Genomic DNA, 26,334 nt, shown 5'->3' with positions numbered 1-26,334 from the left:
CTGCTGGCACAAAATACATTGGACTGCATGCTTTCTATTCCGAAACTATGATTTTGTGACCATTATATACATGCATATATGCAGTGCATATTTTCCGCAACCTGTTAAGTGAGATTCCTTTATTAAGGTATTTTTACTTTTGTTCCCAATATGGCGTCATTCTATGCAGGAATTGCCATTGGTGATGGCACAAGCCAATATATACCGTCCATTACCTTCAGAACATTTGAAGCCCTGTATCCGTTATTTATTTATTTTATCATGTGATCGCAGGAAATCTATGACTCATGTTCTGGTATTCAATTATATAACTAGCAATTATTCTTACTACTATTTTTATTGAATGTTTATTCCATCATTGTACCAGTATTATTCTGAGAATGCACAGCAAAAATGCTATATTCTTCCTTTTCTCTCACACGGGGCGTGATTTGAGGTTGAATATTGGGGTGAATATTTGATCGGCTACAATTCGATGCGTTGTAATGCTGTAGATACACTACTTTATACCTGATTTCACTTGCAGTGAAAAATAACTACTTGATTTCAATTAAGCACTAGTTTATATCTACAATAAATTGACCTCTATCAAGTGTATACCACATTATTAGGCATTTAAATACTAAGTAGTTGTAGAACCAAACGCTGACATATATTACGTTCGATTTTACGCATAATGCCGGATCTCGCAGTGAACGGAAAATAGGCGGTTAGAAACATGTTGATGCTAGTACTGTGTTATGGGAATAATACTTTATTGGAACAATACAGACGCAAATGCTTTCAAATTTATTTTAATGACTGTAATGTGAGCATTAGGCTATTCAGCTAAAAACAACACAGACATTTCTAAGAAAGTTATATTCCTGTTTTTCACAACAGAAAAGAGAGAACAATCTATAATATGCAATGCACAGTAGGTCTCTGGTGTCATTCATTTCGATACGTAACACTCTTTCCCATCTCATTCCTAAATTCATCTCTAACCACATACTTTTATGATATTTCGTGTTTTGTTATACCCTAATTGGTATTTGTCTGTGATGTTTTACTCTTTATCTATAAGACGGGTGGTTTGTGTTTGCACAATCCGAAGTAATACAGTAGATAAAATATCTGTTCTTCTTTGTCAAAGATTATGAGTTATTAATGAGTATTTTGTTTTTGCGAGGTCTTGTTGTCCTTCGATTTCGTCGTATTTAAAGGATTGGCAGTTAATGGACTACACTATTGCCACGAATGTCAAACATTAAATCATGTTTATGCTGTATGTCGTGATGGTGGTGTTTTGTGTTTGTCTTACGGCGGTAGATAGACAATGTTGTTTTTGACGATAGATAATTGTTAAATATAGAGTGGCAAGATGTTTCGTTTGGTCAGTACTAGAGAAGCGGACTTTGATAGAACCCGATCTGAATGTTCATGTGATCAAATGTGGATGTCCGATCTTGTAGGTACTACAGTAAGCCATTGAATAATATTGCATCATGGGAGTTTGTGATCTATTCTGGAGGACGTCGTTTTGCCGTTGCTGGCATTATACCAATTTTTACATGTCAACTAATCACGCGTTTGCAAGTAACGTTAGAACAATGCACTGTGTATTGTCATACAAATTAATGTATTGTGATCTACGGAATGTGCATCATAAAGATAATTCTATTGGCCAATTCCGGCCTACTGCAGTTAACGAGTGGGGAAAGTCGCCAGCGAATGACATTCCCGATTTTGGTTCTGAACTGGATGTGCCTTCTAATTTATGTTGCTGGTTACGGATGTGTACTGCGGTGCAAGGGAATCCACCCGGACCACTCTCCTTCTACAAGTTACGAATATTGGACAGGTAAACTCTGTAATTGATTGGTATCGTGCTCGACTGAGTGTGCAGCGTGTATTCTACGACTATAGTGCTTCTGACTGCGTTCTGTAATTACCGTCGTCGCCACAGTTAGCAGAGACTCGCTGGAAAATACACCGTTATCACGCAAAGACCCGTTTTCATCTACTTTGAAGAAACTGTATGTAGGTAGGGCTGTGTCCGATCGCCAGTATATTATTTGCGTCCGTTGTTTGTTATGTATGTTTGTCTCTTAGTTTTATGCATGCATGCAAGATTCTATGTCAGACAATTATTTACATTATCGATTTAGGCATTTCCTTGTAATGGTATAACGTAATCCACTACCCCTTTATATAGAGGGTTTGGCATTTCTTGACCACCCCTTTCCAGTGTGAAAATATTACAATATTATTACTGAATTATATTTCTAGTGTTATATTTTTGTGTAACAACACAACGTGTACCCCACTACCCCTTGTAACGGGTCAGGCATTTCCTGCCCATCTTTTAGGTGTGTGGAATATAGTACGTTGTTTAAACCTTACTCGTGTAGCGTGTACTTGTTGTTTATGTCGCATATAAATTATACAACTGCCTTAAGTTTCGAATTATTAAAGAACCCAGGTCACAGGGGTGTTATGGGTGTCATTTGTTTGGGAAAATGTGAAATCTTAGCTCAACCCAACTAGCACCCTGTGACATGAACTACACTATATTAAGATACATCTGAGTAAAATCTCCCTGTATTTTTTAGGTGTTGCATATCGGTATATTTTGGACAGTAATAATTTGTATTTTTACAATTTTAGTTGCAATCAACATATATGAGCTTGTGTTTGAAAGCATGTGGTTTGTTAAAAATGTTTTCGCCAGTTCAGGCGAGCATGTGCATCAAAATATTGTAAAACAATGTGGAACATTAAGGTAGCGGGACTATTATTTGCTTACTTGTTTTCATCTTCTAATTGTGACCAAATGACTACAAATAGACCCAGGAAAGTATATATTTTTAGAATCGCCAGACTTCAAGCTGTGCAGAGGTGTGTCTGCCATGCCCGTATCTGCATTCTATGACCCGTTACTTAATCAAAGGTGAAAACTTACTTTTTCTGTAAAAAAAATAATTACACATTTATGCTGGCGATAAGAAGTATTTTTTTCACTTTTCCTAGTTGTTCAATAGTCTGGTAAATTGAATGTGTCGGGTTAGTGTTATTCAAGCAACGCGTTTTATAAAATAGTGTCCTGAATTTCAATTACTGTTTTAGTCGCATTGCCCCCAACTCAAACCACAACTCGTTGGTAAATAATCGATGAAATAGTTTGTCTGGACACATTCAAGTTCCTCTCATTGTCACCTTAAAGCTGTGAAAATTTGGTGTTAATCCGACAATAAGTATACGTTATTTTTTTTAAAGACCTTGTATTTTGAAAAACATAAACTCCTAGAAAACGTCCATGAAGTAACAGCAAAGATTTTCAAACTTGTTTATCGGCACAATCAATTTGTTTTCCCATCAAGGTCTGCTTTAACATGTGTAGGGACATCCAAATGTGTAAGGCTATTGGAAACCAAAAAAATAAAGGAATGGGATAGCTATAATTGGATAAATTCGGCATATGAAAACGCCAAAATCAATGATTTTTTGTCAGTGGCTGTGTGACCTTGTGTCTGACACATTCATATGCAAATGCTAATCTGTGAAACAAACAGGGGCGGAGACAAACCACTCAAATGTTTGGAAACACTCATTGTGTGTCGGATAGCTACTGATAACACATCCTAACATTGCTTTGTCTTGGGTTTATCTTTGAAACTTATAGGCACACAGATTAAACCTGTGTTATTGATTTTGGAAAACACTACTGAGGCTGCCTTGCTTCCATTCAGAAAATCTACATTTTAACCAACTTACATGACATTCTATGTTATGTTGACTTCATCGCATGAAAGTTTATAGTGCATTTCATCAATTAATAAATAAATGTGAAAATCGTAATTTTCAACACAAATAATAGTCTCGCTACCTTAATACACACAAGTAGTTTTAGACTATAGTTTTAATTATTGGTACAGACATATTAACTCGGTTAGGCCAAACAATTCGAGCCTAAAAAAGTCAACGTGAAATGTAAATGTCGGCATACTCAAAAAACGAATAAGATTTGGTGATTATTTACGATGACATATATAACCGTGTTCTGAGTATCCATCACAGTAATCTGATGGATAACGCACATTGATTGGTCAAAAATTAGAAACTAAATAAAAAACACAAATACAAATATTAGACTGCTTACCTGTTAAAGGCATATATCGGGTTGATTTATTATCACACACTTTCATGGAATAGCACGTTTTTTGTTTTACTGTACAGACGATATCTGAAAACACAGTATTGATGACAGGAATGACAAATCTCAACACAGACTTTATTGATATTTTTTTAACGTGTGATATCTTCATTTAAAGCTTGGCAACAAACACGGAACTTAGTAGACCAGTTACTTCAAGTATTATATCAACCTGCGTTCCTAACCAACACAGTTTCTAATATCTAAAAACTAAGGAATATATAGGTATTTATAAGTGAAAATGTATGAAATGCATGGCGGAAACTATAGCCTATTGGGTAAAATCTTGGCATGACTAGGCCGTAGTCTATTTGACTACAAGCCCCACTCCTGTTACATTAAAATCAAACATAAACATTTTGAGATCAAACACATAGCCACAAAAAATATTTTTACTCATTAACTTCACCATAAAATTTGACAAATATGTTCAATGTCTAATAGACAAAGGGCAAATCATCACTGAAAATACATTTACAAACAAAACCAAAAACACAAAATATCATAGTAGTATGTGGATAAAGATGAATTTAGGAGTGGGGTGAGTGAAGATTGTGTTGTCCTGAAATGTGGTAGGAGACAACTTAGCATTTCCCAACATGCATTGTAGGTTATACATTTTATTCTTTTTCTGTTGTGTATAATAATTTCCACATATTGTTACTACCATACACTCGTGAACATAGTTTGATTCGCCTTCATCATGCGTAGTTTTGATTTAAATGTAGTCATTATTTTTTGGAAATTTCAAATGACCGAATTAAAACTATGTAAAAACGTACTATCACTGTCTAAGTTGCCGCTAAATACACCAGTAATTACCCGTTCTTTCAACACGTTTGTCATCTGAATCTAAATTTAGATTTTGTTTTTTGCTGCCATTCTAAGAGTGACCTGGACTATACTACCTCTGGTTGTCATTGGTTCTGCTTTTAATACTGTGTTTCCAAATGTTGTATAATTCACAGGAAATTGCTAACGCACGATAAAACTATCAATCAATCAGTGAAATACGAAGTATTGTTCAGAGGCGCTGTACAATTGGTTGTTGTCAAAGGCTTTGATACATATGAGAGCTAGACCATATTAAGTAACACTAATCGGGGGCCATGATGAATCTTGCTCGGTTCTATATGCTGCGCTTGGATGCCTTTGCATATACACCCCTGACAAAGTAGACATTATAATATGACAGGAAGTCTGTGTTAATGTGCAATGTACAACAGATGAATGGTTACTAACCATTGCTAAAGAACACATTCAGATTATGATTAGCACAGCATTCATGTAATCCCTCTTCGAAAATTAGAACATTTCTGAAAGCAAAACAATTTAATAATATACCGACATGATATCTTTTTTTAAAATCTACAATGTTTCTCAACATATAAGGTATATTTATGTTATATAGACCTTTTATTGTTTTCAATTCTCTACTTCTTTAGAGAGTGACATAGTATCATCCTGTTTTTCCGCCTCGCACGCTTGTACGTTTGCTTCATCTTCCATGTCCGCGTTTTCATATCTTTTATAACTGAAAAAGAAAGTATTATTAGTTGTTGCTTATATTTTGTGTGTACTATCAATTATTACATGTATACCACCGATTACTAGGTCATTTTCCGTGAAATAAAAATAATATCCTTTTACAATATTTCAAGTATAATCATATATATATATATATATATATATATATAAGTTATTGTTCATACATAGTTTGTAATTTTATTCAACTTTTTTCAATCATAATTCAAGACAAATAAAATACAAAAATATAGACAACATTGCTATTTTTCTGTAATATTGTGTAGACTGTAATTGTGGAAATTATTATTGAGTATGCATATAAAATAAATTTTTATACAAGTTTTTCGAAATATATTACGGAATTTTCTTGTAACTATCGGTTGTTTTCTTGTTTTACCAAATTTCATAATGCAACCTTGAAAGGACTAGACAGACACGGCAATTCGAATCTCTGACGTTATAGTAACACAAATAATATAATTCTGAACGAAAATATTAAGCATACTATAATACGCCTGTAATTTATAACAGTACCATATTCACAGATACCAGGGCGAATCCATGTCGTTCTGTCATATTCTCAACATATTATCTCTGCACTTATACAGGAAATTGTACTGTTTTATGTGAATGGTTTTATCATATCTATTTGTTTGCATAATTAGTTTGGTTAGTTATTTCCAGGACGTTATGTTGTTCGTCTGTACTGTGACGTACTATTCATATCATATTCATGTGAATTATAATCCAGTGATATTACAAAATATCACCTCTCTGGTAGGAATAATACAGAGGTCATGCATGCTATTTTTGGACTAAGATAATCGGTTGCTGTTAGAATAATGAGAATTGGTCACATTAATTTAGTAAACTATTGTTTTTCAATTGAAATCGTATCAGCGAACCTGATTTTCTTATGGATTTAAGTCAAACAGGAATAACACGGGGAGCCATTTACTTACGGGAAATATAATGGTCTTCGTCGTCTTCTCCTACAATCACCATCATCAATAAACAAAGTCACAATAAGTAACATGATCAGAAGCAGCACGAGTTTCTTCATATTGGAAAATAGTACGATGTAGGAAAAACAATTGCAATGATAGTGATTTTGTCTCCCTGCTTTCCTGAATAAAATGATAAATGTACACGAAAGAATACATAATTAACATTACATTAATGTGTTGGCTCTTTTTACTTTGAGAACAAACGGCTAGCTAATGCTTCTACATTCGTATTGATTTTTCTTATCGGACATATGTATGTTTCAACGAAAATACGTTTGTTTGCTACAGATTTATTACCGATGTTTGTCAATTTGTGACGATTTGACCCGAGCCGAACAAAAAATGTCGTCCTAACGTTCACACCATCAAATAAAAGATATATTTTTCCACTTAATCAACAACTAAAGAGCGCCGTCAGTTGACTAAAGGATCAAACTAGTAATAAAATATTCCAATATTTCAGCAAACAAAACCATTTGTACAGTAGCAGTATTTCCCGAGGCCTTTTGTAATTTGGGGATTATCAGTTGACTTACATACTATTTTTAGATACATCTAAAATAGGTCTCTCTGTGTTGTTTAACGGCAAATATTATTGATTTTGAATGGATGTTGTTGTCGTTATTTTTGTTTTTAAGTCTATATCTGACCTGCTTCAAGGCATAATATATTTCTAACGTTACCATGTTGTTGATGTGCTAAAATACTGGGCTATACTATGTGTAAATATATGATTGTGCAAACAGCTGGAACCAGTTCAGGTGAATTTTGTACACCATATGTTCGGAATACACACAAACGCTATAATACAAATCAAGTCTGCAAATGGTAAATTGCAAACAACACTAAAGAAGAGCAAATTCACATTTTTATCTTTATCACCTAGAAACAAATCTACTGCAAATAAGTTATATTGCTTACCTGTCAACGCGTTATATCGAAATGATTTATTAACGTGTAATTTATTCACCCTAAGATAGTCCATAATAGCAAATCCCTTGTATGTAACACGGCTTGCTATTGGTTGATTATGAATGCGTAGCCTTTCCGATTAATATTGTAAGTCCACTCATAATATCTGCCATGAAGATGTGTAAAACAATGTTTTCCATTCTTAAACGCGATTGTATCCAGATATTCTCGTTGGGCATACGAGAGATGATATGTCGTCAGTGACGCATGGATTGCCATACCCTCGATAGCTGAGGGAGATCTAACGTACAGAGTGACTTAATTTACTCGTGAATATGCCAAGGTGCCATCAACATAATTCGCCGTGTGTTTAAATACATTAGTGTAAACAAATTTGGAGCCTGTTCTGGCGAGCATATGGCAAAACTAATGGTAATTAATCAAATCTCAAGAATATTGTTTTATTATTTGTATACCTATATTACAACTAATTACTGAAACCCATTCAAGGATAAATGTTAATGTCTTAAATATTGAATAATATTTACAATGCCATATTGCCGTATTTTGAACTGAGTATCTATCACAAGATTACGTTATGTGATATTAACTCTGTCTAATATAGTAAATTGCAAATAATGCAGGATACAAGCGCACATTGACTGACAGTTAAAAATAACATTGAAACAAAATCACACGAAATATTTTTGAACCTGTTAATAAATTGGGTCGCATTATCATGAGATAAGCAAATGTAACACGGATTTCTATTGGTTGAATATGAAAGTGTATTATAATTATTCCTCTCCTGAAAGTTGCCATAATAAGTGCCAGCTTAAGATGTCACGTGTTTTGAATATTACTTTGCTACTAACACGTTTCCTGTAAGTTCTCTGTCGCCCAATACATAACCTGAGGCATTTCGTGCAAATGCCTATTTAGTATACTAACACATACATTAGGCCTGAGGACTGTTGACAGTCTTCGACAGCTGCTATGTTATAAACTTACGTCTGCCTGAAATACCCGAATGTTAACATCACGAATGATCCCTTGAGGAATAATTATTGTGATAAAATCGGTCTTCCTGATTACTTGGAAGCATTGAAAATTGCAACATTTGAATGCCGAGAACAAAATATTCACATGATGCAGATGAGACGAGATCGCGATAAATCTGTTTGTGGCACCCAATATTGTGTGCATATACATATAAACTGTAAATCTTTGATTTCGATGAGGAGAATTCATGTTCAAGGTAATTATTATTATATTCTTAATTCAATGGTTGTAAAACATTCCACCAGCAGGCTTATATATGCATCCTAATGGTTTAGTCTCAGGTTCAGCCATAAGGGTTTAACCTTCTCATATCATGTTTCTAGTTACATAACGACTGTCAGCATCCTTTATTCTAGGTTTGTGTCGTATTGCATCAAATCCAGCAAATAGAAGTGTGCATGGAATCATGGAAAGAATCAGTGTGCATTGCCGTGTAATTGCCAGTTCATACATATTTACAACTCTGGAAGGACAATTGGAATCTACCAGGTGTGCTTGGGATTTACATAACAAAGAATGCTTAAGATCTACTGACTTGCCTGCCTGGGGCTGCTGCTGGCAAGACCACATTCTGATTGGCTCATGTGCAAACCCAGGTAGTGTACATGAATCTGGAGCATTCATGCATATAAATAGGCAAGACTTGAAAAGAGTCATCAATTTCAACATTCTGGAACTGTGAGTTATCACCAATGCACACTTCCCTAGGCAATCCGCTGCTTCAGTGAATTTATTCATTGTATTTTTCTGTGCTTTGTTCCTTGTAATTATTTTGAGAGGTATTGAAGCCAGGAGCTTGGTGTATGTGTATTTCATTTCCAGCACTATTGTCTTGTCTACCCCATTGTAGCAGTGAAAGAACCCCCTGTCTAGTGTGAGTTATGTGGGTGCTTCTCTCAATAGCAATAAGCAGGCCTTGTACTGTGACAATGATAATGCAATAAAATATTATAAATAATCACCTATTTCGATATTCGTCAACACAACCATTGCAATTATATCCCTCTGCGTTGTTCATTAGCAATTAATATTGATATTTGGCGGACTTTTTTATTGTAATTATATATATAATTTGTTTTGTTTTTAAGTCCTCGCCTTGTTTGCTTCAGGTGAATAATATATTCCTAAGTTGTTGATGCATGATTTCGCAAGCAGCTGAAAACAGCCAGTTCAGTACATAGAATCTCATTGAAGTATTATGACACTATTGGTGTAATAAGTATGGAATAAGTTATGACACATCGGTAACTCAAAATCCACCCGTGGACACGAGTAGGATGATTTCATTGGTACGCAATCCTCGGCACGGCAATTCCGAGACACAGCGTACTGTGCAACACGCATTTCGAAAATACTACTGGAACACGAACAACGTAGTGGAAGAATTGTTTAATGTACTTGACCTAATCTCAATGTTCTATTTAATTTCGTACTTCCATGTAATCCCTTCGTTGAAATATCTGTTATGGCCTAGTTTCCTTAAGTTCTTGTCTGCATATATGGACATTTTCTTCGGACCTCGTCGTAAACGTTTATCTCAAAGAGCCCTGGCTAAATATATCATGCTATAAAAACTTCCATCGAATATTACATTAAACAATACAGTGAAGTCGAGGAATCATGTGAAAATGGTTTTATAATTTGAGACTGTTTGTATTACTAGTTTTACCACTATGACTTAATGTAATAACAACAATTGTTTGTGCATGTTTGTGACAGTATGCAGAATAACAATTGGTATAACAATCTAACATCTATACAGAATTGATGTAGAACGACATGAATATTGTTATCGTTTCAGGATTTTGTCAAAGGGTGACATGGTACTAGTATCATCCTGGTTACCAACTCCAACGTCATCTTGTGTTTCATCACTGAAAAATAAAAATAAAGTATTATTGGTGCCGGAATTTATTTGCATGAACTATCAAATCTCAAATATTCTACCGATTTCTTCTGATGTGAAATTTCCTTTTTATCTTAAAAAACGAATCAGACTAGCGATTATGCACAACTGTAAAGTGTATTTATGTGATTATATTGTATGCACATACATAATACATTTACACGAGGCTTGGCTTCAATTAATTTATTAGTCAAATAAAGAGCTTTTGTCATGGTATTCTTAATTATTATGGTACAGACGATTATCATTATAGTTCTTTCAAAAATATTCACTTCATGTTTCGACTTAGATCAACCATCCAACCAAGATATCAATAACGGTATAAATATCAACATTATAAAATCTAGCACTCTAAAACAATAGATATTTTGCAGTCATATATAAACATCATTAAATCATTATGTACTTTAACAAAAACTGTTTCAGTAATGAGAACCCCTTACCGACAGACAAAAATATTACACGGCATGAAATCACGTGTTTCTGGTACGGTTACACAACGGTTACATGGCGGTTTGCAGTAAAACCGCCGCATAACCGTCAGACTATGAGGGTGGTATATCCGTAGCGTAACCGTCAGGCGGAATTGCTACGTTTGCCGTCCATTCAGTCCAACCTAAATCAACGGTAATTTCTGAAAAACCACAGATTTCCGTTCAACGTTTATAACGTATACTTTTAAATAACCGCTGATTAAGTTAGACGGAAGAAACGTAAATGCAAAAATATATGCCAATTTACGTTGAAACTGAAACAACATATACAGCTGGGTAACCGATCATTACGTGAACGGTTTCCGGCGTATTCTTGTGTTCTTCCACCTCAAGTACGCAGAGTACGCCCATTGTAAATTACATTTTTTTTGACATTTTCCGGGAACTGCCTTATAATATTTATCCTTACATGGTGTGTATAACTGTTTACAATTTTATTGTGCATTTGCCAATATATAAAATTATTCCATATTCGTATATAGCGCCCTCGTACAGCTTGTTTTTAAATTGCTCGTTAAGTACAATTACTCCCGCATCATGATCCCGCCATCAACGACAAACACAGTCTTGGCTTGAAGATGATGTACCCCCAGACGTGCTTAGCTTCAATACATCGCGCTTCTTGTACGTCTTTATTAGATCCAATTTATGACATTTCAAAAATCTAAAAAAAGTCTAGTTGGGCTATGATAGAACGAAGTTCCGTCATATTTTACGTTTTGGAAAAAAACGTGTAAGGTGCTGCACTTGAACTCAGCCAAGACAGCTCACACTTGTTAATACATTGTTTATAATCATGTGTGTTACTTCTACGTCAAAAGAGGCGTTACCACTGTGGCACCAATTGATATTTGTTTTGTCTGATGTGACTGAACTTATAAACATACTGTTGATTAACCTATGATTAAAACACACAATAAATGTTTCTTAAAACCATTACTTTCAAAAAATAGAAAAAGAGTGTCAGTGTTAGTACATGTATATTGTAGTACGTAATCATTTCTCAGCCAAGTCACTTTCTAGTACACATTAGTGGCGTTCACGTTAGAGATCTACTTGAACGCTCGGCATGAACCGAAATCAGTGGTCGAACCGAAATCGGATACAGTAGTAATAAATGAAATGAATGCAAACTGTCGTCGGCGATGAATATTCATGTGCTGCAACTGGTATTTTCTTGCAATGCTACATTGACATAAACAAAAAAAATCGATTCTTTTAAGCCGTTCATTGCACGGTGACTCTTAATAAATATTATAATAACAAAATGAATTAATTTCAATATGTTAATTATTGTTTTCATCATATGTGTATCGCTTTCCATGTTTGGGTCAACTAACAGATCAACGAATGACAGCGTGATTTCTGCACGAGCCGAGTGGGTCCCGATGTGGGCCTGGACAAACGTCAACCCAGTGCTGTAATTCTCTCCATATATGAAGGCTAAACAATTTCGGCACACAATGTGCATGTAATGTCAATGCAATGTGCCTGTTCAAAATCATGGATTATCCGATACATTGATAAAAACTATAATGGTCTAATTTAGGATGTGGATCTACATGCAAGTGCCAACTACGTTGGTTGCTATGAAATATGTGTGGTATAACCAAGATCTGATTGGCCTAGAACCGTATACTATACACAAGTTATAACTGAAAGAGAGAGACTATTCCAATTCCGTCTGAGGAAAAAAAACAACGAATAGAAAAATTGTAATTAAAATGTTCGTTGGTAGAAACTACATACAGAATGCTTTATCCCGATGCATATTTCGTCGAGAGACCATTTCAAAAGTATGATGTGAATTGGCAGTGCTGAGCACCCTCCCCATAATAATATAATTTTTTGCTCCACATTTATTGTAATTTTACAAATTAAGAAATCCGCTGCAATTAATAGTTGGTGGTTTGGTGATGTTAAATGGATAAGACTCAATTCACATACCAAGAGGTATCATTCTTCAGGTAAGCAATGTGACAGGCTTCAGTCGAATACTGGTGGAAGTTTTGACCTGCTCTTAAAACACGTCTTTTATTCCAAATAAGCGATACGACGACAGAATTGGTTCGGTGCCAGTCGGTAATGAGCTGATAATAGTTAGTATTGTGAACACGGCGACGCATTTTTTCTACATCGTACGTTTAACCATGGAGCTCCATGGTTTAACATACAGCCTTACAGGCTTGCTTGAGCCAAATGGTGGAGTATGACTGAATCCAAGTTGCCGCATCGTCGTACGCCATGGCTCCGGCCTCTTTTACGCGAAGACTACACAGATTTATTCCGTTGAGTCTTGAATCGGAAATAAACTCTAGCGGCGAGAATGAGTCTCTGACAATAGTGTACATTAGCTAGCTTTAAGTTTACAGCATTCCTTAGTTGGACAACCAGAATGCATTGTTCCATACAATTACTACATAGCATCCGGTTTAACATCGAGAAAAATTCATTTTTTTCAAGTGTATATGCAGTCTGCTATTCTTTTTTTTTTGTAAATTCTCTCCCTGTTAAACGATTAGACGGGCATAACTTGGCATGTGCCAAGAAGCGGACCCAAACAGTTTGAAGGTTCTCAAACTCATTTCGACGAAGCAACTCTGACATTGCTTCCAGCGTCTTTTTCGTTACACTATTCAATCATGAGAATGTAAAGTATGAATTGGGAGCAAACTGTGACACCAAATCTAGTCGTTGTATTGTTTTGCTTCTAAAATATTTTTTTTTTAAATAAAATAATCTAAATAGAAATATTATGTGTATTTTTGTATGTGGCAACATGGCTGGCCCACTCAAAAATATAAAGAAGTGAGGTCTGCAGTTCTTTTTTTTTTATTTTTTTATTTTTGAAAAAAAATGGTATGTTACAAAGTGTAAACAATAAAACAGTATGAATGGGAAAGGATGTTTTGTCTTAACGTATATATTGGATAATTACGACACCACGATTATCTGGACTACTACATTTATTTTTTATATCGGTCTTAGCAAAGAACCACAAAATGCCAGTACTGAGGATTGATTCCGATATTCTGATTAGTCCACCGTCCACCACATCTCCCTTTGTTCTGTGTCAAAAATTAACGCTGTTTCGTTTGTCATTACTTTGCACAAAATAACGACAAATGTGCAACCATATCAAGTACGAAGTCTAAGCAGGTAGTGTGAATAGATCTGGTGTCGTGGCCTGCGGTGCGAAAACGAAAGAGGCTTCCCCAGGGAAGTAGTTTACACGAACCAGCTCCCTGCACGAACCTAATTCGGGAAAGTAGTGTCACGTGAGTGTATTGGTCTACTGAAAACTCATTTATTTTAGTAAAAACACATCTAGATGTGTTTTATGTTTAAGAATATTACTCAAACATCGTTTTACCTATCGATTTCTTCGTTCGTTATTTTTTCAAAAATCTGCCCACGCTCGCTGCTAGAATCCGCCATTCAGAATTTCCGACCAGAATAAAAAATGAAATGGGTCACACCAAGCGAGCTATGCAATAAATTCACGGTAAAATTTATGTTGGATGTGTATCTTTGCACTTCCACTGCCGGCTGACTGACTGAAACATGTCCATGGACACGATTGCCTGCTGTGCGTTTCACTTCCGCCGTATCAAAACAATGAACACGGAGAGGGTTAAGTTGAGAAATCATGTCGATATACTTCATGATTCTGTCCATGTTATGTCCCGTCAGCTGTTCGGAATAGACGTAGTTTTTTATACGAGTAGTCTAAATCTCGCTTGAATGTGTGGTATATGGTTCTTGCGTATGGCAGTGAGTTGGGCGTACAAACACCCTCATCCAACAGCGTTCCTTTCACTTAACTGACATATATTTATTCTGGCCTTCAAAAACTCAGTAAATTCCACTACTTCGGGGGTCGCCTTTGTACGTGTTGACCGGTCGACTTAGAGGTGCGAGTTGATTCCGTTTCCCGAGTGTTTCGACTTTGCCGTGTATAGTACTGATCGACCTCCCAGTCTCATTGCCTAAATATCGCAGCGAAAATCCATTCAGCCTTTGACGTACTATATATGAACACAAACTTGCGCGCAAAAACTTCAACAGATAGAACGTTCCATTATAATCTGGGGGTTGACGCTTTTAGTTCGACACTGTACATACAGTGTGTCTTATATTTAGATATATCATACATTGTAATATATGGCAACTTAAATGAAATATATAAATACATTGAAATTGGGGGTGTAATCATTGATCCGATTTCTAGAACACTTGAATTGTGTGTGTTCCTCGTAATTAGTGAGTGCGACGTCTCCTTTTGGTGTTAGTTTGATCCAGGGGGGGGGATCAAGTAAGATAACGATCTTCAGACGCGCGCACCAAAGCAGTCAGCAACTTAGCTGGCAATGTTAGTATTTTGGTCAGGCATGGTTTTGGTGTTCGGAACAATATGTCGATGGCAGTAATAACGTGTTTGAATTATGTGCGGCAATGGGCAATGACCTCTAGAGTTCACGCACTAATATCTAAATAAATTCGTTTTTTAGTAAACATGTCGCTCGTGAAACGCATGAGAAATTTAGTTTCATGTTTACCGATCTTTTACTTTTTAGAATAAATGATACCTACCGTTGTCAAATCAACCAAGAGGCTTGAATCCGGAAGGCTTGATTTTGATTCGAAATTGAGTTAAGCCCTCCACAAAAGCCTGCATTATTTTACTATGTGAAACCACCATATTATCGATATCCAACAACATTTATTATCTTGAATATTAAATTTAAGCCCAAATAATAAACGCTAACAGTATTAGTGAATGCTAGAACAATCTCAATTATGAATTATAAGTTGGAAGACTGAATAGACGTGATGTCACAGCGTCAACCGCAGTGCTTGTCACGATTACGAGATCTTAAAGCGGAAATGATGTAATCGTAGAACGATTCTTAGCTCGTGAAAGCGAAGCAACGTCACAACAGTTATAAATACGCCTGTCGCTATGTTTTCTGTTGGTTGTTGGCTCATCTGCCTCAATTTGTCCGAATATAACGCCTCGAGTGGTGTTGTTTGAAATAACGCTATTTTACAGAGTGGTTTGCGTGGAACGAATTGTCGTATGTTTTAAAATTACGTCAATTAGTCGCGTAAATCCAGGGCCAGAATCCCAGGGCCGACCTGTCGTTCACAAAAATACTCCTGTAGATTCGTGTGCTACAGTAACTCGTGGGTAGACATCATATTTATAAAACAAGATCATGAAATTTTCCCTGAAAATTACATGTTTCTGATGTGGTGTGATGTGTTGCATTAGTTAGGAGTTGATCTATAAAGAACCGCATTTTACCGTCCTACGCAAACCCAGCACACGCCTGACAGATTGATGTTATTTTTCACTTCCTCTGACGATTTATTGTCGGTACCAATCAAATTGCAGGAATGTCATCACATTTATTTGTATGCTGACATAATGTGTAATAAGGTGCTGGCAAATTTCCGTCCAATGTTTATAATCTTGTTGAAACAGGGATTTTTGCCGACAATGCAAACACAACTTTGCGTGATGGTGTTACCATGACCACCAAAATGAATATTCATTGAAACTCATTGCACAAAGGCTTGAACTTTGTGAAATTCGCAGTATCGATCTTGCCGGGAGACAATATTCTGTCAGGTCTCTTGGGTCGACTCACGCCTACATGTCACGCTAACTTTATGGGTGTTTTGTATCAAATTTATTTTCACTGGATATCAACTATTATACATCTGTCCACGTAACACCATAAGTTGCAGCATGCTACAGTTTTGCAGTATGGAATGATTCAGTGTGTAATAGAAACAAACATGGCTGTCGCAGGGTTTGACCGAACTCCACACAAAGGAGTTAGCCGATTCTGTTCTAAACTTTTTGCATTTCGACATTCGAGAAAAAGATGTATAATAATAATGTTATTACAAGGATACCAAAAAGTATGCACTTGGACAGTAAGCTGCATCGACTTTCGCTGCGTGTCGGTCGATACTCTTGGTGTACTGACTTCATGCATACTTTTTATATCATTCCTTCAACAAAAATAGTAAAAATTAATTTCAAGTGAAAATAAAGTATTTTACAGTAGGATATCTTATAAAACATATGTAGGTTTTTGATTATCACAGATGACCGATTCACATATTTGATTAACTACTATTTCATCTCAGTACATAAATACCTCAACAATGAGGCGATCTAATTAATTTTGGGTTGAAATACATCCATAATAATTACCTGATTTGCATAATAATTTACTTATTGTGAACATGATGCAAGAGTACTTCATAAATATGTCTATGACATCATTGATCACCTCTAACACTTTTAAACACATCTGTATAGAGTTTCATGAATTTCTATTGTTTTCACTATCAGATTTAATTGCATTTGTAAATAATTATTCAAAACGGTGTGAAATTCTATATTTTTATATTTGTTTTGTGTTTCAAATTACAGGATTGGTCTGTCGAAGAATTGAAGAAATTATCTGTGACAATCCATGCAATAAGTATGGAACATGATGTTCCTTTTTACAATTTTATTGTTCTGTGAAAATTGACCTCGGGTATTATTATATTGACAATGTTGATGCTGGTTAGTTAATATATTATTTATTGATAATAAACAACATTTAAACAATAATAAATGACCCATAGATTACTCAGAGAACATCCTTCTGTTTGAAAAAGCCTTCTCGTCAAATTTTAGATGAGAATTATAACCTTAAATTTTGCCCAATGTGTTAACTAGTGTCAGAATCATATTCGGCAAATACAGTAACAGTGACATAAAGCCACGTGACATTTATCCACTGAGCAGTATCATGTCATCTCCTAAAGTGCCAAAACATAGCTCATTTAGTGACTAAACAGATTATCTTTATGTAAACTATACATAATCTGAATATTCAAGTCTCATACAATAGTTTCAAAAGGTGTTTTATATCCTCATTTCTAACTATCCCCCCCGTAATGGGACTACGCAAGTTGAATTGAATATTATGCATTTTGTTAGATTGTTGATCTCATTTATCAATCAGACTGCTTTAACATTAATATTTTTGAATAAATTCTTTCGCAGGCTCTACTGTTACATTATGTAATGCTAAGTATGGGGGCGTTGTTGCATACTGGAGCCAGGAAGAAATTAATCCTGCACAACTGAATATGGACAGCAACAACGACCACCATAATTTCTGGAGATCTTCAAGTTTGCCGAAATACAGAGGTGAAGATGAGCGTGTGGCATGCATATAGGAAAAGCCATTGGGTATCTTGACGCAACTGATTTCAAGATTTTCGCCAGATGACTCAATGGTTTTGGATCTTTGTAGTGGCACAGGTAAGCAATTCTTTCAGATTATTACCGGATTCTGCCGTAAATTCGCCCATCCGAAAAATCATCCTGGGCGATTTCACGGCTGGTGGGCCCTTATTTGGGGTTACAAATTTCAAAAAAGTAGGCTCAACTTTCTCCAAAAAAATCACATTAACGAACCTCGTGTGGCAAATACTATTATTTTTTTTCCATTTCGTTAGTGTATTCTAAATGAATTTTCAAATAAAATCGAAGCCAACTGCATTGCTTACGATAGTAGCAAATGATCGATGCAGCGCAATCCGGCCATGCTGTGTTTCACAATTGTTGATTATTACCCAGTAATGATTATATTAACATGCAAAGAATAATTTCGCTGAGTTGTTATAAAAAGCAAATAAATTTCACCATATTTCATAGTAAGCAAATGGTTCTGATCGCATTTTCAATGCTCAATGCTGTAGAAATGAATATCCGCCATGTTTTTGACCTGGGACGTTGTTCTTTAAACTGACAGATCAAATTGCCAATTAACAAATAAAAACGATAGATGATACCAGCTCATTTAAATATGTCAATGTTATTGCACGCAGCTCGGAAGAAATTTGCCGATATTGTGCGATCTTTTGGCTTGTATTTTGACAGGAAAGCGACATAATTTGTTTTTAAACTAAAAAATTAGTTGTTTTCGAAAGATAAACTGACCATTTGAAGAATAATTTAACATTGTTTACAACGATAACAGTTCATTGTCGAAATAAAGCTTACCCATTCACGCTAGTGACTACGGTAACACTATTTTAGACATCAGAAAAGATTAAAATAGCACCTTATAACCTAATAACTGCCGAAAAATCGCCCTTTCGCAATTTCTTTGTCCCATTTTAAAACCTAAACTGCCGTTTAACAGACTTGGGCGAATTTACGGCAGAATTCGGTAGTTCTATTTTCAAACATAGTTTGATACTGAGACTTAAAATTCGCTCTCCTTTGTTGCATGTGCTCGGTACTTTATGTTGGAGACTTATGGTATTGTTTAGTAATTTGATCAACAAAGTCGACATAGCAAAGCTGTTCATATTAATAATTGTCCGTCGTTGTCAACTTAACAAACTCTAAGGAGTCAAAGACTGCACTTCATGCTTGGAATGGAAGATAATTACACCACTGACCCGGAATGAACTATGGATTCAAAATAGGCATGGTTGTAATGGTAATGTTTTATTAGCTCCGCTGTCGACTTTGTCGAGCAGAGCTTATCATATGAGTGATTGTCCGACATCCGTGCCAATGTTTCACTTTTCCGACTTCATATTCATAAATCCAAATCTATTCATATTACCGATATGCTATTTATGACACTTTATGTTCAAAACAGAGGTTCATCAAAATGGTCTACATAATCCATGACAGCGACTCGATTGAAGAGTGGTGGTTATCTCGCAGTGTCGTGTTCGTGTTTGATGCAGCTGGTGATTTTTTAGCTTCGCTATCGACTTTGTCGAGCGGAGCTTGTCATATGAGTGATTGTCCGTCGGCATCTGTCGTCCGTGTCAACTTTTTCGACTTTTTTTTGAAAACTACAAGCCTGAATGTTTTGATACTTGGTGTATATGTACCTCTTAGATTTGTTCATTTCATGATGATATCTTCAATTCTCTAATTTTGGTGAATATTTTAGAAATGTTTGGTGAAAAGTGATATTTTTGAATTCTTGTTAAAAACAGCAAGTTTGATTGATTTGATACTATACATATTGTTCATTTTCTAATGATATCTTCTGTTCTTTAATTGCAATGTGCATTGCTAACAGCGGTTCTATCTCAGCTGACAGACTGCTTGTAATTTTATTTGTTAGTTTGATGGTTTTTCCCTTGCTACGAATTTTAATCTGTTACAATAAACTATTTTGTTATTTTAATATACAGTCTCAGTTAATTACTTGTTACTTTTATTGACTAGATGCTGCTCTCAGTCATGTGGCTTACGTGCCCTCGCATGCCTGGGCGGTTCTGCCACAAAAGCTGCATCCAGTCCATAAAGAATGATAATACTCCCATACCCAGAGGATTTTGTTAAAAAACATGTCTAATGTCAGTGGGTTTTTGACCAAAAACTTTTCATTCACGGCCTTGCATCAGAGGATTAAAACCATTTCGTTCTCATTCCCCCGCACCGAAGGGTTTTCGATCTAAAACTTTTTGCCAGTGGGTTTTCGATCGAAAACCTTTTCATCCTCTCACGGCCCTATAGCAGAGGGTTTTCAATCGAAAAACATTTCTTTCTCTACAGGCTCTATAGCACAGGGTTTTCGGTAGAAAAACATTTCATTCTCTCATGGCCATATAGCAAAAGGTTTTTGAGCGAAAACCTTTTCTTTCTCTACTGGCCCTATAGCAGAGGGGTTTCGATTGAAAAACATTTCATTCTCTCATGTCCCTATAGCAGAGGGTTTTTGAGCGAAAACCTTTTCTTTCTCTACTGGCCCTATACCAGAGGGGTTTCGATCGAAAAACATTTCATTCTCTCATGTCCCTATAGCAGAGGGTTTTTGAGCGAAAACCTTTCCTTTCTCTACTGGCCCTATACCAGAGGGGTTTCGATCGAAAAACATTTCATTCTCTCATGTCCCTATAGCAGAGGGTTTTTGAGCGAAAACCTTTCCTTTCTCTACTGGCCCTATAGCAGAGGGGGTTCGATCGAAAAACATTTCATTCTCTCATGTCACTATAGCAGAGGGTTTTCGAGCAAAAATCATTTTGTTTCTCCACTGGCGCTATAGCAGAGGGGTTTCGATCGAAAACCATTTCTTTCTCTACAAGAGGCTTTTCTATCTAGCTATAACCATGACTAGACATGTATAAGTAAAAATGAATGTATATAATAAATAAACAAGAGATAATTTCAAATTATGCTGGGTGCATTGTAATCTCAATTTTAGAGTCAATATAATCCTGTGTCACATCAATAATAGTTCGGTTATATTTTCACATTATAATTATGCTCTCAATCGCAATTGGCAAAGACTGATAAAAAGCCGCCTATTTTCAAGAATGTTTTGTGCTCATGAAGAAATCAAGAAAATTGAAAGGTTTCCCAGTCCTGTATTTTAGTACTAGATTGTATATTTCAAGACTTATTTTCACTTTTCAATTGTGGATCATCAAATTGTGATTTCATAGTGTGTTAGAGCAGAAGAAAAAAATATTGCGAAAACACGGTATAATGAGCAAACGTGTATTATTAAAGAACAAACAATAAACCTAAACTTTCTTTCTCACAATTCTATTAAAATCAATGTATTTTTTCTATTCCTTTACATATCCATACCATAGCAAAATCATTATAGAACAATATGTATATTTCGCTTGAAAAAGTGGACAACTGTAAGAATATGTCACGAGAATTAAGAAAATAGAAAAACGCACAAAACCCAAAATAGATGCACAGTTGTTCTTCTTTGTTTAGTAACTGATTGACCAAATATGGTATGTTGCTGGTCATATGTACTCCAATATTTTCCATATTATACACATTAATTGTGTATAGTATATATACAAGCTTAGCTTGGACTATAATGAAAATACGTAGACAAATATATTTACCATGTGTCAGCATCCTCTATTTTATGTTGTTGTCATATTACCTCAAACCCTGCAAGCAAGACTCCTTTATTTTTTCGTTTTTGTGTTGCAGAAGCCATTGACTGTCGTCAATTATTACATCCTGGAACTGTGAGTTATCACCAATGCACACTTCCATAAGCAATCCCCTATTTTAGTGACTTTATTCATTGTACTTTTCTGTGCTTTATTTCTTGTAATTTGAGAGGTATTAAAGCCAGGAGCTTTAACTCGATATTTCATTTCCAGTACTATTGTCATATCTACCCCATTCTTGCAGTAAAAGAACCCCCTGTCCAGTGTGAGTTCTGTGGGTAGCCATCTCAATTGCAATAAGCGGGTCTTACACTGCGACACCATGTAGTGCCAGTACATGCATGAACAATTTTGAAACAAAACAATACGGGAGGGTCGTCTGCGCACGCGCGGGAATTGAGTCCCAAGCGACGATAACTACACACGCTGAAACGCAAAGGCTCATGGGTAGACGCTTGTTTGTAAACAATGACACGCTATGGGCATATGACGCATGCGCAGGTGACGAGTACCCCGCTTTAATCTTTTTATACCATGCGCCATATTTTTAGATTCAATTGTCACAAAAAATGACAAAATTATTTCCCGTTCTGCATTTATCATTAATATCAGTGTTGCCAACTGTTAACACGCATTGCATATGGGTCCACAATTTGCTAGCATGAAGCAATACACTGTTAGCTTAACTGTATAGTTTTTATTTTAGTTTTTAGTTCTGTGGGTAGCCATCTCAATTGCAATAAGCGGGTCTTACACTGCGACACCATGTAGTGCCAGTACATGCATGAACAATTTTGAAACAAAACAATACGGGAGGGTCGTCTGCGCACGCGCGGGAATTGAGTCCCAAGCGACGATAACTACACACGCTGAAACGCAAAGGCTCATGGGTAGACGCTTGTTTGTAAACAATGACACGCTATGGGCATATGACGCATGCGCAGGTGACGAGTACCCCGCTTTAATCTTTTTATACCATGCGCCATATTTTTAGATTCAATTGTCACAAAAAATGACAAAATTATTTCCCGTTCTGCATTTATCATTAATATCAGTGTTGCCAACTGTTAACACGCATTGCATATGGGTCCACAATTTGCTAGCATGAAGCAATACACTGTTAGCTTAACTATATAGTTTTTATTTTAAAGTTTGGTTAATTTATGAAAATTATTTAACAATATCAACCCGTGTTATTCCCATTTATGATTATATTTCAGATTTAAATTCTCCAAAATTCTTTCATTTGATGTATCACATGAGTTTTCGAAAATTAAATCATTTACATAAATATGCAAATTAGGTAATTTGACTGTTATTGAAATTTACAGGACTCCACTCAATGATCAGTAATATAACAAATTCTGCAATGGAGAGGGGATCTCCTTTCACTCGCTCAAGGTCATCTTGGTTTGTCTTTCTCAATCAATCCCATTCATTATTACATTCATAACATTAGAGTTAATAGGCCCATTTGTTATTATATGCATCAGTTTTTTAGTGCACTATCGTCGCTATAAATTGATCTTCGTTTGCAGATTTAAGTAAATTGTAATGATATACAGAACACGGCCGATAATCATCTTTTTGGTAAGAATAATTTGCAGATTATGCAAAACATATTACACTATGCTGATCAGTTGGTAAAGAATAAAAAAATATACAATACATTGAAAGGCTTTCACATTAGTGAATTATGTTTTCGTTGATTTTTTTTTCAACCAAACTGCTTCTTGTTTTTAATTATAACAATTTGTTTGGCATACAAAACTACAATTACTCACATGAGGTTGCCCTCAGCTGCTCGGAAGAAGCCCGTTCTTCGCCTTCGCCTTCGCCTTCTCCAACAACCACCACCATCAATGAACATGGCCACAATGAGTAACACGGACAGAAGTAACACTAGTTTCTTCATATTGTACAGACAATGGCACGATGTGTGAATAACAGCGATAAACAGACAGTGCTGTTGGTCTTTTCTTTCCTGTTATAATGAGACATGTGTGGGAATGATGACATAATAAATATATGACATACAAAGTGGCTTTCTTTCACACTGGAACAAGTGGAAAAACTGAACATAGACAATTCACAATGTGATAAATCGTGTTCTGGCATTCAAGTATACAACTAACAACTCATTCTTTTTACTTCCTTAAACAAACAGAAAAAAGTCTTTTATAGCCATCACAAGGTAAATGTGAATATTTATTCTCGAACAGCTAATAATTTATTAGTTTTCTGAGATTTATTCCATGATTGTACCGATTTTATTCTGAAAAATGTGAGTTGACATAATGCCTAACAAAAAATGTCTCTGTACTTTCAAAAACAAATAAAATATCACCATATTTTGAGAAAAATATAACGATTAGTATATTTGCGAAGCCTAATATCATCCCTCAATTTTATTTCATTTAACCCATGGTGGTATATTGTTAATTCAGCTCACAACACCCACCTATGTTAAAATTGATATATTATTTGCTTGACATTACTTCATGTATATGTGTATTCGTAGCTATCTGAATATACATGTTCAATTGTTTTGCTCGTAATATGCGTAGTTGATGTTAATCTTGGACAAACCCCCCTATACCCTCATGAGTGCGCATGAGGTGGAAGCATTAATTCACCAAATGATGAAGCAGGTTGAAGACTGGACTTTCAACCTCATTACACTCACTTCCCACAATGGTGAGAATATAGTGTTTTCGCTGTGACGGTTAATGTTAATTTATGAATACTTGACCAGTTGCCAAATAAAAAAATATCATGTCTCCATACTTTAGAAAATAAATGAAATTCCACTATAATTTGAAAAAAAACAAACATATTTTTTGTGAGGCCTAATGTTATTGTATTCTATGGATTATCAGTAATCTCTACTATTCTATTTTAAGCTATGTTCCAATTCAATCTTTCTGTATTTTGCGGGTTGTTTATCGACTATTTTTTTTATTTTATACAGTATTTTCATCATAGGTTGTATTTCAATTCTTTACATCATTTTCCTAAAGTTAACAATACATTCTCGGCTTTCCTAATTTGACGAACATGCCATGAACGTAACTAGGCTTGTGTGTGAACACGTGATTGTTGAAGCCAATATCGTGCGAGCATGGTAACATTGTACAACTACACAGGGCATGGTACACGCGATTATTCGAAGGTCCGGAATATTGTTTTATTATTGTTGCATAAATATTACATCTAATTTCTGGAAACCAGTCACGCATTAAGAATAAACTCAAAAATGTAAGTGTTCGAAAACTATGAATAGTAAAATACAAATGTCATATGGGTGCATTGTGAGTATCAATCACAGTAATGGGATTTTGTTATGTGATTCAAATAAACTAGAAGCGAGCTAAGACACATTGCCTAAACAACAATTCACATCTAGGAAGAAATCCACAAGAAAAACGTTTGACTGCTTACCTGATCTATTGAGTCAAATTGTTAACACTCAGTACCGTGGGATAGCATAGTAAATCCCTCATCTGTAACAAGGGTCGCTATTGGTTGAATACGGAAATGTATTTTTTATTCCCTATTCGTTCGTGTCACCGTAATACGTGTATACTTACCTACGCAGTTGTTGAATGGCGCTGTGCAATATAAATGGACATCGTAGCCTAGACTGTCTACAGTCCCCATGCCTAATTTGTTACTATAGTAATGTATATAAGCAAACGTCGAAGGTGTGTTTAAGAAATGTCGCAGGAATTTCAGCGAAGGCCAGAAGCCTGAGGACTGACGATTTCCCGTTCAGCTCGTCCATGTTTCACAGTATCCGACTAGTTTGATTGAGGGCGTTGTTCTAGATGATAATACCAAGCAGTGCGTCAGAGTCGTAGCATACTGTATTCAATGGATGCACAGCCTGGCTGGTATCCCCCCACCTTCCAACCACCCCTTCATTGAAAGCATCGCCGAGTCTGCAAAGCGACTGATCGGCAAACCGGTTAAAAGAAGTTGCCCGTATCGGCTTCAATGATTCAGTGTTGTTGAACTCTTTAAGCATTTCCTTACTTGACATCAGAGATTTGTGTATATTTTTACCAGCATTTGCTGGTTTCCTTCGATACAGTGACCTTGTAAGCATAAAAAGATCCGTTATGTTTAAATCGCATATTGGTACACATGTATTACCTTTAGAGCTAGTAAGAATGATCTGTATAAACAGCGCTGCATGGTCAATATTGCTGGCACTGGTAATTCCAATTGCCCAATAGTGAAGTTGATCCAGTATCTCAG

At 35.7% G+C, this 26,334-nt stretch overlaps 1 protein-coding gene and 1 long non-coding RNA gene across 2 annotated transcripts; one reads left to right on the top strand and one right to left on the bottom strand.

Annotated features, from left to right (window-relative positions):
- Window positions 1–10,077: 10,077 nt before the first annotated feature.
- LOC146729037 (uncharacterized) lies at window positions 10,078–25,637 on the bottom strand. Its single transcript, XR_014928212.1, has 3 exons — window positions 25,516–25,637; window positions 23,859–24,058; window positions 10,078–10,577 (listed from the first exon to the last, which is right to left on the bottom strand). It is a non-coding gene; the product is annotated as an uncharacterized LOC146729037 (long non-coding RNA).
- Window positions 16,909–20,463, top strand: LOC144345904 (uncharacterized). The gene is made up of 4 exons (XM_085496099.1): window positions 16,909–17,034; window positions 17,555–17,641; window positions 18,355–18,556; window positions 20,378–20,463. The coding sequence occupies exons 1-4, from the start codon at window positions 16,909–16,911 to the stop codon at window positions 20,461–20,463; spliced, it is 501 nt and encodes a 166-aa protein (XP_085352225.1).
- Window positions 25,638–26,334: the final 697 nt, after the last annotated feature.

This window comes from Saccoglossus kowalevskii, chromosome 22 (assembly GCF_978046115.1).
Source record: "Saccoglossus kowalevskii chromosome 22, keSacKowa6.1, whole genome shotgun sequence".
Lineage (NCBI taxonomy): Eukaryota > Metazoa > Hemichordata > Enteropneusta > Harrimaniidae > Saccoglossus > Saccoglossus kowalevskii.
The sequence above is the reverse complement of the archived record's forward strand: the minus strand, read 5'-3'. Positions and strand labels throughout refer to the sequence as shown.

Coding starts and splice junctions, on each gene's coding strand:
- LOC144345904 (XM_085496099.1), top strand. CDS start 16,909: ATGGCTGTCGCAGGGTTTGACCGAACTCCACACAAAGGAGTTAGCCGA. Junction 17,035..17,554: donor TATTACAAGGATACCAAAAA/GTATGCACTTGG, acceptor TTCAAATTACAG/GATTGGTCTGTCGAAGAATT. Junction 18,557..20,377: donor GGGTTACAAATTTCAAAAAA/GTAGGCTCAACT, acceptor TTTATTGACTAG/ATGCTGCTCTCAGTCATGTG.